This window comes from Parambassis ranga, unplaced genomic scaffold, assembly GCF_900634625.1.
Source record: "Parambassis ranga unplaced genomic scaffold, fParRan2.1 scaffold_68_arrow_ctg1, whole genome shotgun sequence".
Classification (NCBI taxonomy): Eukaryota; Metazoa; Chordata; class Actinopteri; family Ambassidae; genus Parambassis; species Parambassis ranga.
The window spans coordinates 92501-107343 of record NW_021144811.1 but is presented as its reverse complement, the minus strand read 5'-3'; the positions used below and the strand labels follow the sequence as shown (position 1 = coordinate 107343).

Sequence of the window (14843 nt, the reverse complement as noted above, 5' to 3'; positions counted from 1 at the left end):
ACAGGTGAGGTCATTGTGTCCTGTGAAAGCATAACGCACTCATAGAAGGACAACGTAGGGTTAAATTCTACACGGTAACATTTTGGGAAGTTAGTAGAGCTGCATGTGTCATCAGCCGTCAGTGCCTGAGACACTTAAAAAACTGCTGCACCCCAATGACCGACATGTTTCAGATATACAAAGGAGGCCTTTCATGCCCAGACGGTTTTAATCAAGGGTTTTATTAAGCGTTTTGTACATTCATGTAACAGCATCACATGAAAGTCATCGTGCTGGAGAGGGCGTCGACTCAACAATGAGGAGGCGCACGAACAAAGAGACACGAGGATAAGAAGGCAGAAACAAACGCAGTCAGTGGCCTAACGCTGCAGATAATGAGGGTCATCCTGACCAAAACCAACACAAAGCAATAAATAGGCACCGGGAGAGAAGTCAAAGAGCCTTTAGCATTAGCTCAGAGCTGAGGGGACACAGGAGACAGATCTGAAGCTGCAGAGGCTGTCAAATAAAGATCCGACGATGCAGGGAAGATTATGAGTCCGATGAGAAAGCCCTGTGTGCGTTAGGGAACTGCTGGGAGTTAAAGTCTGGGTCTTCTCTCACTCGCTTCTTTATGTCAGCTTTAACCTGAAAAGGAGGAGACGATCCAGTTATTGTTACCACAGCATGTTCAAACCGCTCTGTAAGGAGGCCGGATTCAAACCCAGACCACATCAGTCCGAGTGCTCCGATCGGTCCTCTAAACACACACACACCTGTCTGCAGTCAGAGTGTGTGTCTGTGTGTGTGTGTGCAGCACCATCATGTCTGAAGTCAGAGAGCAGTCAGAGTGTGTGTTTAGAATCTCTCAGGTATTCAGACAGAGATCAGCTGCAGGAAGCTGCAGGTCAGAGACTCTCTGAGTGTTGGTCATGTGACTCCATCATGGCGTCCTGCTGAGGGGGACTGGACTTTCTGTTCTTACTGAGTCTGGTTGGAGTGGACTCTTTGTTTTATTTATAAAAGAAGATGGTCTGTGAAACATCTGATGTTTCTGCTGTTTTCATGGAGGAACATCTTAATGCAGAGCGAACAGTGTGACAAAGGGTTAACTGATGGAACTGTGGGTCCAAGCGGAGTCATAAATGATCCTAAGCACTGTGCAGTGTGTCTGTCCCGTTACCTGCTCTGCGTACGCCTCCCTCAGCTCCTGTGTCTCCAGGTCGTCCTGTAAACGCTCAGCAGAGGAGATGGGCTTCACTCCGGCCGTCCTGGCTGCTTGGCTCACTGCATCAGAGAGGGAGAGGAGGCTTCCGGCAGCCTGCCCTGTCTGAGGACACACACAGCTTAAAGAGGAGGACACATGACGTGTGTGATGATGAGAAGCTACCGTGAGGTCCGCACCTTCCTGCGTTTGGCAGGCATGCCGTACAGGTAGGAGTCAGACAGCGGCGGCTGCGTCTTCATCTTCTTCTGGCTCATGATGTCACACCTGATGATGGGCACCCACTCCTACACACACACAGCAGCACACACTGTTTTTAATGACTGAGACACTGTGGGTGTGTCCTGTGGACACTCCACAGCCACAGCCAGCCCATGATAACACACTGCCCATCTTACAGGGGGGACCGCAGCAGCCCAGGCCTCTGCCTCTCCCGACGACTCCTCGCTGCCTCCCACAGCTCCGGCTACGTCACCACCTAACGGCACGGCTCCACCAGAGGCTCCCAGGTCCCCGGGTAACACCCTCGTCTCCCGTGACAACGCTCTTGCGTCGAGTGACACAGACATGGCCTCCTCCGCTGTGGTGGCTGCAGCCGGTGAAAGGGAGTCCCCGATCTGTGGAGGTGGAGGAGAGAAGGGTGAGGGGAGCAGCAGGCCGAGCAGCACCTGGACGTCTGAATTCCCACTGCGTGCTCACCGTGGCACTCTGTGCTCGTTCAGGCTCGTGTGTGCTCGTGGCAGAAGGCTGATCCGTCTGTGAAAGAACGCCATCTAAAATTCATTAGCCATTTCAGACGTGCAGGGCAAAGCAACATGATACACGCAGCCATCCGATCAGAGCCCGTGGTTTTGGTCAGCTGACAGCTTGATGCCTCACCTGTAGAGGGGTGGATTAACATACAGCCGTGTGTCAGGTCCGTTACCTGTGTGTGAACTATGTAGTTCTGGATCTGCTCCTGTGAGATGGGGATGTGGTCCAGAATCACCTGCAGCCTCATGGTCATCATGCTGGTCATCCAGTTGACCAGACTGGGGCTGATGTCACTCGACATCCTTCGCTGGAATGACAGCAAAAATCCAGGGGACATGTCAGAGGGGTGTCTCCGTGGTAACATCCTGTCTCTGCGGTGACATTCTGTCACACTTCAATGGAGCTGATCCTTTAGCGGCATGTCACTGGATCATACCGTGGTCGTGACCATCACTGGAAGACACCTCACAGTGCTACACTACTGTTCTCTTGTAATGTTCAGGGTTCATACACAGTTACAGAAAAAGTTATATTTTAAAGCTGTCAGCCTTTCCTGCAGGGGGCAGTCATGAGCACCAGCAGCAGGCTGAATGATGTGTGACCTGGAGTTCACAGTGTGTACTGACTATTCTGTGGTTGATGACTGCAGTCAGAGCTCTCTGGTCCCCTCTCAGGCAGTGCAGGTTGAGGGCGAGACACTCGAACAGAGCCTGGTTACACATCTGCAGCAGCCGCGGCCCGAACGTGCCGTCTGCAGCAAACACACAACATTACTTCAGTAACCACGAGCAGAGGCAGCAAGCGTGGAGCCGAGCGAGCTCAGGTTTACCAGTGCAGCGGAGGATGTGCGTGGCAATGCAGTTCAGCTGCTGTCTGAAGAACGACATGTTGGTCTGTGTGACATCAACGCCCTCCAACACGGTGACTGAAGACTCTCTCTGTCAGCAGAGATTCACAGGGTTTATCCACTGTATGACATCAAAGCTAATCAAATTAGACATTTGTCACAGGTCCCTGACGAAGAAGTACAGACGACAACAATCCTCTACAGACATGCTAGCTTAACATCCTCAGCGCCTTGTTGCGTGTTTTGGATCGGACTGGCTGGAACCTCTGTGAAACCATATCGACTGTCCCATCAGGACAGGGAGCCCGATGGAAGTCTGAGCACCTGGTTCTCCTGCTGAGACCTGTAATCACATATGATTCTGTGTTCTGAGGAACGGACATGAACTTACAAAGCTCTCAGTGATGTACTCCTCCAGCTCGTTGACCAGACTGTCAGCAGCAGCCTAAAGGAGGAAAGACACCACACGACTGATCAGGAATGAAGTCAGCTACATATCTACTGTGATGCACTGAAGAGGAGACGATATGGGGACCGACAGCAATGTTCTGATCGGTGGGTTCTCTGCCGTTGAGGTAGTTCTGGGTGAAGAACTGGGACAGCTGTGGCTGGATCCGGCCCAGAGGCTGGTGCTGGCCATGAAGCAGCATCACCAGGTCAGACATGGTGAAGGTCTGACACACCAACATCAGCAGCTCTCCAAAGAACCCTGCGCAGAACCAAAACACAAAAACCATTACACAGCCATGACGGAGGACGTGCACACATGCTGCTGTAGATGTCAGTGTCAGCCACCGGTGGGCTCCTCGGGGCTGATGAAGATGTTGGTTGCCTGGGACAGCCTCTGCATGAACTGGGCGATGCTCTCTGTGTCGTTCTGAGCTTGACCCAAGGAGCCCATCATGGTGCTCAGAACCCCGCGTACAATGCCTGTGAACAGCTCTGGGTTGAGGGCTTCAGCAGCTGCAGCGGTGGGGTTAGGTACTGGTGTGGGCCCTGGGCCCGGAGATGGAGCGGTACCAGAGGGAGGAGAAAAGATGGGCTGGGAGGCCTGCAAACGAAGAGTACCTGATTAAACCTGCAGACGCAGGTAAAGAATACGTAGTAACTGTACACATTAATACTGGTTCAGGTCTGTTCACAACTATTCAGGCACTTCTTTAGAATGCCTCTGAGGTCATGTGGTCTGTGCAAAGATCAGCGCACCAACCGCACAGTTTAGAGGGCGTAGCCCGCTGCTGCAGCTCAGAGAGGTGAGGACAAACCGCACGTCACTGACCTGCTGCATAAATTCATTCACGCCCTGGATGAAGGCTGGAACACCAGACGTAGTGACGGTTATGGAAGGGACCCCTACAGGGCTTGCACCCGCCCCCCCAGCCACCCCCAGCAGAGATCCCAGCAGCTGCCCCAGGTCTGGAGGCATCTCTTGGGAGTGAGGCTCAGTGGTGCTGTTGTCAGTTTGGGATGGAGGAGCAGTGCTTTCTGTGGGAGGAGGTGGAGGTGGCATTGGGCTCGAGGTGGAGAAAGAAAACGAAGAGGAAGAGGAGGTGGAGGAGGAGGAGGAGGAGGAGGAGGACGTAACTGTTTGACCAGCTGTAAAGAGACAGATTCCAATATCTTGGTTAGATGGTTGACTAGTCTTTGCAAAGTATTGTGACGCTGCTAGAAAACCTCACCCATCTGTCCCGGCAGTAGGAGCTGACCAACCAGCCCACTGATCATCTGATTGAGGGCGGCGGGGTTGAAGGCCTGTCGGGACGCTTCTCAGTTAGTTTCAAACAGCCAGAACATCAGGCAGCCAATCAAAGAGTCTTATTCCTACCTGTCCTGGCTGCTGGCCTGGCATGGCTGCCCTCACGTTGATGGTGGCTCCCCGGGTACCAAAGGCTGGAGGGGGCATGCTGGGTCCAAAGGGGGGGCGGGTGAACAGGACCCGGGCCTGGGGTTGGGGGCCGGTGTGTGGAAGTGGAGGGGGAGCAGTAGGGGTGGTGGTGGGTGTGTTGGGACCCGTGGTGGTGGTGGAGGAGTTGGCTGTGGAGCTGTATCCAGGGGGAGTTGGCTGGGGCGGAACGGGCTGGCCCGAGGCAGCGGAGGTAGCAGCGCTTGTGGCTACAGCAGCAGCGTACTGGCTGATCTGCTGCATGAGATTCCGCATAAAGTCAGGGGGGAGGGCACCTGGGGGGGGGGGGGGCGATTCAAACCAAAACACGGTCACTGCAGTCACAACAGAAACTGTTCACAATGAGCTGCTCTTCTGAGATGCATGCAGTGTGATGCTATGACTATGAGCTGGTCTTTACCTGGCTGTCCAGGCACCGGCTGTCCAGCAGCTGCAGGGTTTGCACCAGGGCCTGCACAGACACACAAACACACACATATTACTGCCACTGCAACACTGGTCGACAACACAGAGGTTTCCTCAGACACAGAGCAGAGGGATCATTTCACTCCAACACACACACGACTCGGTGGAGCATTCAATCAGTGGCGGGTAAGGGACAACACACCGTCCGCGTTCATCTGCATCATGACCACCGGGACTGCCTGGTGGCTGATCCTGATGACCCGGTGGCCACCCTGTCCCTGTCCAGCCTGCTGATTGGACTGGGTAGTCTGTGAGGGAGAGGTCTGTCCCTGACCTGCCTGCTCTGACTGGCTGGCCGACTGGGTGGGTGCAGCTTGTCCCTCAGTGCTGTTAGCCGCAACAGTCACTGTGGCACCCAGGTTCATCTGTGAGTGGACACATAAACACGGTCAGTCTGTTCTTATGACGGGTGCCCACAGACACACAGGATCTCACAGATACTCTTACTGACGCACTTGCACGGGGACGTGGTGGTGCAAAGCTCCAGGAAGAGCACCAGGAGTGGTGTAGTGGGAAAATGGTCGCACCACGTGTAGGTGGCGAGGCACAGGACTCATAAGGTTCAATCGCAGGTCACTGAGGGCCACTAGGCTGTTACCAAGGAGACGGAGACACTCCCATGTCTGGTTGAGAGTTCTCTGGTCCTCCTCTCTCTCCTGCAGCAGAGAAGAAACAGGTTTAGGTTAAAGAAACACCGTGTGATGTGCTGCAGAGTCCTGCTCTGGGGGGCTGCATACAGATGTGCACCCACTTAAAAACAAGAAGAATAAGAGAATACAGCTGCTCGTCTGGAGCTGTGTCGCTCCTCTGTGCTTCCTGACTACACTGGGGAGGTTGAAGCAGGAAAGTTTAACAAATTATAAGTAAAGACTACAAAGAGTAGTCATTTATTTGCCTATTATTACATCGTTTTGACCTGATTATTTTGCGCTGAAATTAATCACACACTCGAGTCTGTCGGCTCTGACAGCGCTTTACATCACGTGGATCTGCGCAATATCACAGCTCTGGATTTCCGAAAAATATTCCCTCATCTAGTGATATCAGCACGAAACCTGTGTAGGAATATTTACACAATTGTTTTTGTCATGTTGTAATATTTACAGACACACATGTCCTGCGCACAGAGCGAGCCTGAACACAGGAGCGCAGCTTCGCTGAATGACGTAGTGAAGCTGTGACAGACTTTATTGATCTGCGAGGGGAAATTCAGGATGCAAACTTTTTCCCGTTGTCAGTTTCCATGAAGCGCTGCCACACTGCAGATGTCTCTGCAGAGGAGGACTGACTTAAATGACACTGTCAAAACTAAATAAAAATTCAGAAACCCACCGGCCTGGTGCTCTCTGTCTCTAGTGGGTCAGGCTAAAGTAGTGAAGACAAGGGGGGTGTTCAAAGACAGACTGTTACCTGTGAAACGCCCCCATTAGCACTTGGTACATTCATCCTGATAAAACTAACGCTACAAAAAGTCGACCAATCAGAATTTTGGTCGAGCCAGAACGTGTCGACCAATAAAACGACCAGTCGACCGGGAGATTACAGCCCTAAAAATCAGATCATGAAAATGAGACGAGCACGCCAACAAAGCACACACAAAAAAAGGTTCAGCTGTTCATCCTACCGTGTTGTTGTTGTATTCTGCTGTGGTGGCCGTCTCCAGGATGCTGTGTGCTCTCTGAATGAACGGCTGCAGTCTCTCCTCCACCCTCCGCAGTTCAGACAACATCTCTGCCAGCTCAGCCGGGCTGGGGTGACTGGGGGAGGAGGAAAAGGCACAGCATTTAACACCATGACACCATGACAGAGACACTCTCTTTATGGTTTGGAGTCTAAGAATCACAGTCTGATGTGTCTCACTTGGGTCCAGGCTGTGGTGTTGGTGCCTCAGGCTGCACCGAAGAAGAGGGTGGTGGAGTTGTTGGAGGAGGGGAGGTGTCCATGGGCTGAGCAGAGGGAGAGGGAGTGGAGGTAGTGGATGAAGATGATGGTGGAGGAGGAGCAGAAGCTACCGTCTCTGTTTGGGAGGAGGAATCACTGGTCTGACCCTGAACACAGACAGCAGATGGCAGACAAACATGTTACTGATGACAGCTGAATTCCTCCAGAGCCCTGCTGTCAGAGGAACGTGGCTGAGCTCTCACCTCCATTCTGTGGATGACTTCATTGATGTCCCTCAGCAGGTTGTCAGCGAGCACTAGCCTGAGCCTTGGTTCACTCTGCACTGGCTGGTCCATGTCAATGTGCACGTTCACAGAACCATTGCTCTGTGACAGGAAAGCACATCATGTTACTTATGTCAGAAGGTGCATGTGACGGGGAAGGTACAGGAAGTGTGTCTTACCCCGGTGCTGGTCGTGACTCTGGCATTCCTGGCGTTTTCTCCCATGCCAGACACCACCTGCTGCACCGACATCTAAACCAGTAACATACAGATCCGATGACCGACGAATAACAGGCCAACTTTCTAACAGTCATCATTAAAGCTGTAACCTGCCTGTATCTGCTGCGGGTCCATGATGTTGACTGGGAGGTTGAATGTGCCGAGCATTACATAGCTGTTAGCGTTCCGGTCATGTGGAGGCACCTGCGATGTTCCCTGGGACGATGAGGATGGCCCGGTATCAGCCGAAGGTCCTCCTGACCCTGAGCTGGGCTGGGAGGGCGGAGGGGGCGCCCGCTCCACAAGGTGGATCACCTTTCCACCCACGTCTGGGACAACAGCAGAGAACTATGGTTATACCTGCACACTCATGACGGCATGAAACTTCATGCAAAAAGCACAGTTTCTAGTAATTAAAGTCAGCAAAGGTTCACAAATTATATTCACTCCTATAAAACTGAGCCACAGAGTTAGCACTCAATAAAATCCAACAACACAACAGAGCTTAAAAAGACAAACTGCACATTCAAAAGAATAAAGTGAATAGAGAAGAATAGAGTAAAAGGAATCTGCAGCCAGTTTTACAAGAACAATTCAATATTCAGACATCTTCAGCAGTACAGTAAGATGATCGTGCCTCTGCACTTCTTGGTGTGAACGCTCAGTTACTTACTGTAGTCTGCGAGAGTCCTTTCATCCTGCAGCACCCTGCCCTGGTAGATGAGCCTCTGTTTGTCCACAGGGATGCCCACAGAGGGGGCGATGTGCTCCTTGAACTCTTTGACCGTCCACTGCATAAAATATGATCATATGTCACGCAGAAAGCCCGAGCCTGTCTGTGCAGCGTGCAGCAGGGACTGTGAACTCACCTGAGCTCTGACAGAGTAGGTCCTGCTCTGAGAGTCCAGGGTTTTCACCGTCACCTCGATGTCTGAGGTTTGTTCCTCCATAATGTTCCTGTTATCAGACCACAGTCATTAAACACCGCAATAACACAACAAACCGGAAATAAGTGTCGTTATCAAACGTCACAACACAGAACGTAGTGTTTATAAAAGGGATGACAGGAGTAAACGCTTGTTTGCTAGGTAGCATTATACTGTTAACTAGCCAACAAATAATGCTACCGTTAGCCAGGTTAGCTGTGTCCTGCTCGGCTAGTAAAGGAGAGTTTTCTTTAGTGCACTGAAAAGAATGTAACGCTACGAGCAGTGACATGTAATGTTTACAGAATTCACGGACGACACACACTAGCTGAGTTAGCACTAGCTGCTAGCATGAGTTAGCTTAGCTCGCTGTGTACACTTGAACGAAGCTAACGTTAGCTAGCAAACGTCTAGGATGCCTCTGCTATAAATACCCGCTCCGGGGCTCAGACGCGGACGTTCCGTGTGTATGTGCCGCGTGATGTTCACCTGAAGAGTCGCGCTGAGCTTCCGCCTGTTCCAGAGTCCGCGGCTGTGTCTTATCATCAGAGCGCAGCCACAGACTTCCCGGTACCCGCTCCGCTAGTTGCCAGAATCAACCAGGCTATACGGATGTGACGTCACGGCAACACCGGAACCACTGCGCAGGGTGAAGGGAAAAATGGCGAATCTCGTAGAGGCGTCTAGCCAGCAGCAGTTCGAGGACTTGGTAGCCAGAGCCGGGGAATGTCTGACCGTGGTGCACTTCCAGGCGGCCTGGGCTCCTCAGTGCGGCCACATGAACGAGGTGATGGCCGAGCTGGCCAGACAGCACGCGCACTCCACCTTCGTGAAGCTGGAGGCGGAAGAGGTGCCGGAGGTGTCGGAGAAGTATGACATCTCCTCCGTGCCCACCTTCCTGTTCTTCAAAGCGGGGGAGAAGGTGGACCGGCTGGACGGCGCGCACGCCCCGGAGCTGACGAAGAAGGTGCAGCAGCTGGCGGTGGCCAGGAGTCCCGGCGGAGCCGCGGAGGGCGGCGGCGCAGACCTGAACCAGCGGCTGAAGAAGCTCATCAACGCGGCCCCCTGCATGCTGTTTATGAAGGGGGCCCCGCAGGAGCCCCGCTGCGGCTTCAGCCGGCAGATCGTAGCTTTGCTGAAAGAGCACGACATCCAGTTCAGCAGCTTCGACATCCTGTCTGATGAGGAGGTCCGCCAGGGGCTGAAGACCTACTCCAACTGGCCCACCTACCCTCAGCTGTACGTCAACGGAGAGCTGGTGGGGGGGCTGGACATAGTGAAGGAGCTGGCTGAGTCCGGCGAGCTGGAGAAGACCTGTCCGAAGGCCGTCACCCTGGAGCACCGCCTGAAGACCATCATCAACCAGAGCCCCGTCATGCTGTTCATGAAGGGCAACAAGGAGGCGGCCAGGTGCGGCTTCAGCAGGCAGATCCTGGAGATTCTGAACGGGACCGGGGTGGACTACGACACCTTTGATATCCTGCAGGATGAGGAAGTGCGCCAGGGCCTCAAAACGTACTCCAACTGGCCCACCTACCCACAGCTGTACGTGAAGGGGGAGCTGATCGGGGGACTGGACATAGTGAAGGAGCTGAAGGAGGGCGGAGAGCTGGTGTCTGTGCTGAAGGGGGAGTCCTGATCAGTGAGCGGTGGCTGAGGGGCCAGGGAGGGAAGGGCCGCTCACTCTGAACACTCAGAGCTGCGTCGTAGAGCTTCGTAGATAGTCAGGATGTACTGTCGGGTGTTGTTGCTGTGACATCCACAGAAATGACTGGTTACAACCGGCTCCGATTCTGAAGACCACCCCGCTCACATGTTCAGTTAACCCTCGCCCACCCGGCTGCTCTGTCTTCATGCCGTCCTGCTGCTCACACACTCATTGTTCATTCATTACAATAAAGGACTTTAAAGCCTGTTCTTTGGTGCATCTTCAACTGTGTGAAGCATCTTCTGCTCTCTGAAAGTCAAAGTTCACATCCAGTCAGCAGCAGCTAGGCTTTCACACACAGAGGCTGTTCAGACCAGGTGAAGGTAGAACGACAGGACCGCAGCATCTGCTCTGAACGCACCTCGGATCAGCTGAGGTGCAGACAGGAAGGTCAGACAGTCAGAGTCAGAGTAACATGTTTAATCCAGAACATGTAAAGCAGCCATTTTAGATGAATCACCTCTTTAGTTCATGCATTAGCTCCTGGTATGAGACCACATAGGTCACTAAGGCATAGCGCCCTCAGGTGGCTCTCAGTTGTATAGCAGACTCTCCAAAGTTGTCAGGGAACATAAAGAACATCTCCTGTGACCCTTGTGTGGGTCCCGAGCCAGAGGTTGGGGATGTTTCAGATGCTGAAATGATTTCACACACAGCAGGATCATTGACCTGAATAAAAACACACCTGTACCACACTCCACCTGAAGGTGTCCCCTGTCAGAGGGACACGTCCACTCAGTGATGTCACAATAAAGCTGGAGCTACAGTGAAGAGCACACACTCATGGCAGAGCTCTGTGGAGACCACAGCTGCAGGTTAACCATTAACCCCTGCTGTCGGACTGATGTGAGTGGACATTGTACTCACTCAGAGCGGGCAGAGCATCCTCCATTCTGATTGGACACATCAAGCAGCAGCAGAGGGCCTGTGTGCAGTGCACTGATAACAGGACGTCCCTGCATGTTTGAAAGAAGAAACAGAAACGTGAACATTCATAGAAACTCAGATTGGGGAAGTGATGTTCAGAAAGTGTAAACGTAAACGTCCCAAAACCGAAAGCCTTCACATGTATTTAGAAAAACATCTATTTTGGTTTGCGGGGGGGTGAGTGCCTGAAACAGACCTGATGATATCGTGCTGGAAGGTAACCACACATGGTCACAGCACACACTGTGTGTCTGGGAAGGCCCTGAGCTCTGTCAGACCATCAGCTACACTGAAGGTCATCCCTTCATCTGACTGTGGTCCAACACCTGCTCATAGATCCACGTCCTGAATCAAAGCTCTGCATGCTGGATCCCCACACAGCCTGCTGGGTGCTAGTTAACCAGGCTGTGTGCTAAGCTAATGGATTAACCAGTGTTTGTGGTTATATCTGTACTGTGGTCTGTGTGGCTCTGATCCAGGATGGCGACAGTGCAGGAACCTGTTCTGGAGCGGCCTGTGGGCCCAGTGCCAGGACTGCATCATCCTGAGGGAGGTGGAGCCGCCTCTGGATGAGACGGGCTCAGAGGACGCCCCCAACACATTCATGCTGTGTGGTAAGCTGCCCTGAAGCAGCCGGCGGCCTGACCACAGTCCAGTCCAGTTCTGCCAGTAATACCTACAGGGTCAGCTAACATTAGCCATGAGCCCGGACTGCTGTATGTTTCAGTTAGGTGTGTATGTTTGGGGGGTCAGGTGTCTACCCATCCTGGTCAGGGCTGAGCGCAGACTTTAGCCAGTGAGAACTGACTGGTTGCTGTCATTGCCATAGTCAGGTTAGCTGGTCTGACACAACAACGTTTTACACAACTGTAGCAGTTGTGTAAAACGTGCTGTGGACACATTGAGCAGTCTCTGTCTTCCCTGAGCTCGGCGGACTGAGGTGGACTCTGAGGCGGTGGCTACATTTCTAAAAGGGGCGGCCTGTCACAATATGGCGGCGAGTGTTTCACCACGCCCAGAGCTTGTTTGTTGTCTTCAGATGTTCTGATTTCTCTGACTCATCAAACATTTCAGCCGGGTCTGATCTCCGTTCACAGTGTTCTGTGGCTAGCTGGGACTCTGAGGTACACACACCCTCTACATCCTGTGCTGATACCATCTGACATTTGTCGGGTGTCCCTGATTGGTCTGACTGCTTGCAGGAAGCTGTTGAAGCTGTGGGTGCCCCGGACCAAAGAGAGAGTGTCATGTGTTTTCTGTGGAACCAGTAAAATCGCTTTCCCTCTCATGACTTGCTGGTTTATTCACTCACACATAACTGCAGGCTCCACACCAAACACTTTCAGTCCTACGAAGGAAGGATGGAGGTGAGCCAATCAGCTCTGACCCAGATATAAACCCTCAAACCTGCTGACCTGTACCAGGTTATGACCCAACACAGCCAGAGCTGCCCCCGTGTGAGGCTATGAGCTCAGGTGGGAGCAGGACGCTCTGTGTGAGTCCACCTGTCATTCTCAATGCATTTCAGACCGGTTGGTTTCATGAAACCTTTGCTCTGTACAGCTATGAAAAAAGGGGAAGTGGTCAGCAGGCAGGCAGAGATCAGGCTGTGAGACTTGCTTAGGAGACTCTGTGAGACTTTAGGAGACTCTGTGAGACTTTAGGAGACTCTGAGAGACACTGGGAGACTCTGGGAGACTTTAGGAGACTCTGTGAGACACTGGGAGACTTTAGGAGACTCTGTGAGACACTGGGAGACTCTGTGAGACTTTAGGAGACTCTGAGAGACACTGGGAGACTCTGGGAGACTTTAGGAGACTCTGTGAGACACTGGGAGACTCTGTGAGACTTTAGGAGACTCTGAGAGACACTGGGAAACTCTGTGAGACTCTGGGAGACAGTCACAGTTCTGTCTTTGTGTCCATAAAGAGCAGGGACAGTGTCTCCGGCCTACTGCTTGTTGTTTTAAAGAAACAAACCATCGCTGTTTAAAAGAAATGACACACACAGCACACCGTGGTAACAGGTTGTTGTTGTGGGGACAGCACCAAGCAGCCCACATCCACCCCGTGTGTGTCTCTGCTACATGTGTAGGTGCCGGTGTGTGTTTACCTGTTTGAGACATTTCCATTCTCCAGGGCTGGCTGGGGACGTCCCACACAGCCTGAAACCAAAAACAGTGAAATGGATCCTCCTTTCATAACTTTCATTTCTGTTTTCAGAGGATCCTCATCCTGCAGAGCTCAGCAGCTCGGCCAGCCGGCCTGGAACTCTCTGTGTTTCCCCCAAAGAGCTGATTAATGTTCCAGACGTGCCTGAACACACTCAGCAGAGACGCTGGACCGTGTGATGTCCCACAGTCAGACCCAACAAAGACCTCAGGACAGAAGACGGAGCAGAGACTGTCCGACATCAGCCACAGGTCTGATCTGGAATACTGTATGATCAGAGGACATCAGAGGACACCACCACCACCTCAGGCCTGGTAAGCGGTGGTGGTTTGAGCGAGTGGACACACAGGAGACACAAATGTCTAAAACCAGGTCCAAATCCGAGTCTAAAGTCTAGTATAAGACTAAATCCAACACAGGACTGAAGCCCCCCTGGGGCAGCAGCACCCTCTGACAGCAACTGTGTGGATGTGGTTCAGCTCCACACTCAGACCATCACTCATGAAATCGTGGTGTGAGGAAAAGCCCCTCGTACTGGTCAGGGTGTGGAGCTGTGGCCGTGACCTAGAAAGGCTGGAAATCACAAACCACCCACAGCAACACGAATGTGTCACCACACAGCAGCCTCCTCCTCCCTCCTCCGTCCTCCATCAGCACAGCAGGGACAGCCCAGAGGCAGCAGATGAAGCAGGACTCTGAGGGTGCAGCACACAGCAGGTGAGCAGGCAGCATCTTTTTCTCCTGTTCTTCTTTGGTCTCTTTTCTGCTCCGTCTTTAAGCTTTTTAAAGTCCTCTCAGCATCTGGGTTCAGGTGTCAGTCCTTCTCAGAGCACATGTCTCAGAGCTGTAATTATGCTGTGTGGGAGCAGAGGGGACACTGGGGGACACAAGGAGGACCAGTTTGTCCCAGTTTACATTTTTACTAGAAGACATTTTCCATGTATTTATGTCGAAGTGTTAGAAACCCTGGCATCTGTGATGTCATCTGACATCAGGTCTCAGCGATGCTCTGAGTCCAGGGGCCTTGACTGAGACAAATAATCTGTACCAGAAATGAAGAGAAAGATGCGAGGACAGAACACTGATGAGGATTCCTCCAGTTTGTCCACCATAAACCGGTTTTAAGTAAGGAGAAGACACAGACAGACAGACGTCCTCATGTGAGGACACAGAGGGTTGTGAGGCTGCAGGAAAGCACCTGCCTCTGACTGACAGCACTTATCTCTCCATCAGGGGTCACTGAGTTTCACTCTGTGTCACTGCAAACAGCCAGACCCCACAAACACTCTCCCACTCAGGTGAAGTCCCACAGGGGCTGCACGCGGTACCCAGCATGCACAGCAGGAGGGGTCAGGGTGGACCAGTCCTCAGAGCCTCAGTCCTCAGGGCCTCAGTCCTCGGAGCATGTGGTTAACATGGCGACAGCAGGACTGAATGCTCCTGACCTTTGACCTCATGATCTGTGATGTCACTGATAGTTGTTGAACAGTATTTTACTACAATTAAAGAACCTGGACCTCCATGAGCTGTACATGTTTGGATCCCATTAACTCTAC

The 14843-nt window shown here is 52.5% G+C and overlaps 3 protein-coding genes across 6 annotated transcripts in view; 2 read left to right on the top strand and 1 right to left on the bottom strand.

Moving 5' to 3' along the window:
* Positions 1-200: 200 nt before the first annotated feature.
* bag6 (BCL2 associated athanogene 6) lies at positions 201-9106 on the bottom strand. 4 transcript variants are annotated; one of them, XM_028398931.1, is made up of 25 exons: positions 8971-9106; positions 8425-8512; positions 8229-8346; positions 7670-7884; positions 7517-7588; positions 7317-7439; positions 7033-7220; positions 6797-6929; positions 5628-5828; positions 5315-5537; positions 5108-5158; positions 4630-4982; positions 4484-4556; positions 4084-4400; positions 3600-3855; positions 3344-3513; positions 3196-3249; positions 2787-2895; positions 2584-2708; positions 2130-2264; positions 1904-1960; positions 1603-1821; positions 1384-1491; positions 1163-1309; positions 201-627 (listed from the first exon to the last, which is right to left on the bottom strand). In XM_028398931.1, the coding sequence occupies exons 2-25, from the start codon at positions 8503-8505 to the stop codon at positions 532-534; spliced, it is 3624 nt and encodes a 1207-aa protein (XP_028254732.1). In that variant the 5' UTR covers positions 8506-8512; positions 8971-9106; the 3' UTR covers positions 201-531. The 4 variants fall into 4 exon arrangements, with proteins under 4 accessions (XP_028254732.1, XP_028254736.1, XP_028254733.1 ...); XM_028398935.1 differs by having other exon boundaries at positions 5447-5537; XM_028398932.1 differs by having other exon boundaries at positions 7517-7576.
* A 10-nt stretch (positions 9107-9116) lies between these two features.
* On the top strand, positions 9117-10396 carry glrx3 (glutaredoxin 3). Its single transcript, XM_028398936.1, has one exon. It carries the CDS (start codon positions 9143-9145, stop codon positions 10118-10120), a length of 978 nt encoding a protein of 325 aa, XP_028254737.1. The 5' UTR covers positions 9117-9142; the 3' UTR covers positions 10121-10396.
* Positions 10397-13963: 3567 nt separating this feature from the next.
* The window catches only part of lta (lymphotoxin alpha (TNF superfamily, member 1)), a 3542-nt gene continuing 2662 nt past the window's right edge, over positions 13964-14843 (top strand). The window contains exon 1 of the mRNA XM_028398952.1: positions 13964-14004. Within this exon, the coding sequence (XP_028254753.1) occupies positions 13970-14004 (35 nt within the window). The 5' untranslated portion in view covers positions 13964-13969. The remainder of the gene's footprint in view (positions 14005-14843) is intronic.

What these genes read in the sequence shown, in the direction of transcription:
- glrx3 (XM_028398936.1), top strand. Translation starts at nt 9,143, where the DNA reads ATGGCGAATCTCGTAGAGGCGTCTAGCCAGCAGCAGTTCGAGGACTTG.
- bag6 (XM_028398931.1), bottom strand. Translation starts at nt 8,505, where the DNA reads ATGGAGGAACAAACCTCAGACATCGAGGTGACGGTGAAAACCCTGGAC. An exon ending in TGCCTGCCAAACGCAGGAAG is followed by an intron (nt 1,310 to 1,383) that starts GTGCGGACCTCA and finishes GTGTGTCCTCAG; the next exon opens with ACAGGGCAGGCTGCCGGAAG. An exon ending in GGGAGGCGTACGCAGAGCAG is followed by an intron (nt 628 to 1,162) that starts GTAACGGGACAG and finishes CCTCCTTTTCAG; the next exon opens with GTTAAAGCTGACATAAAGAA.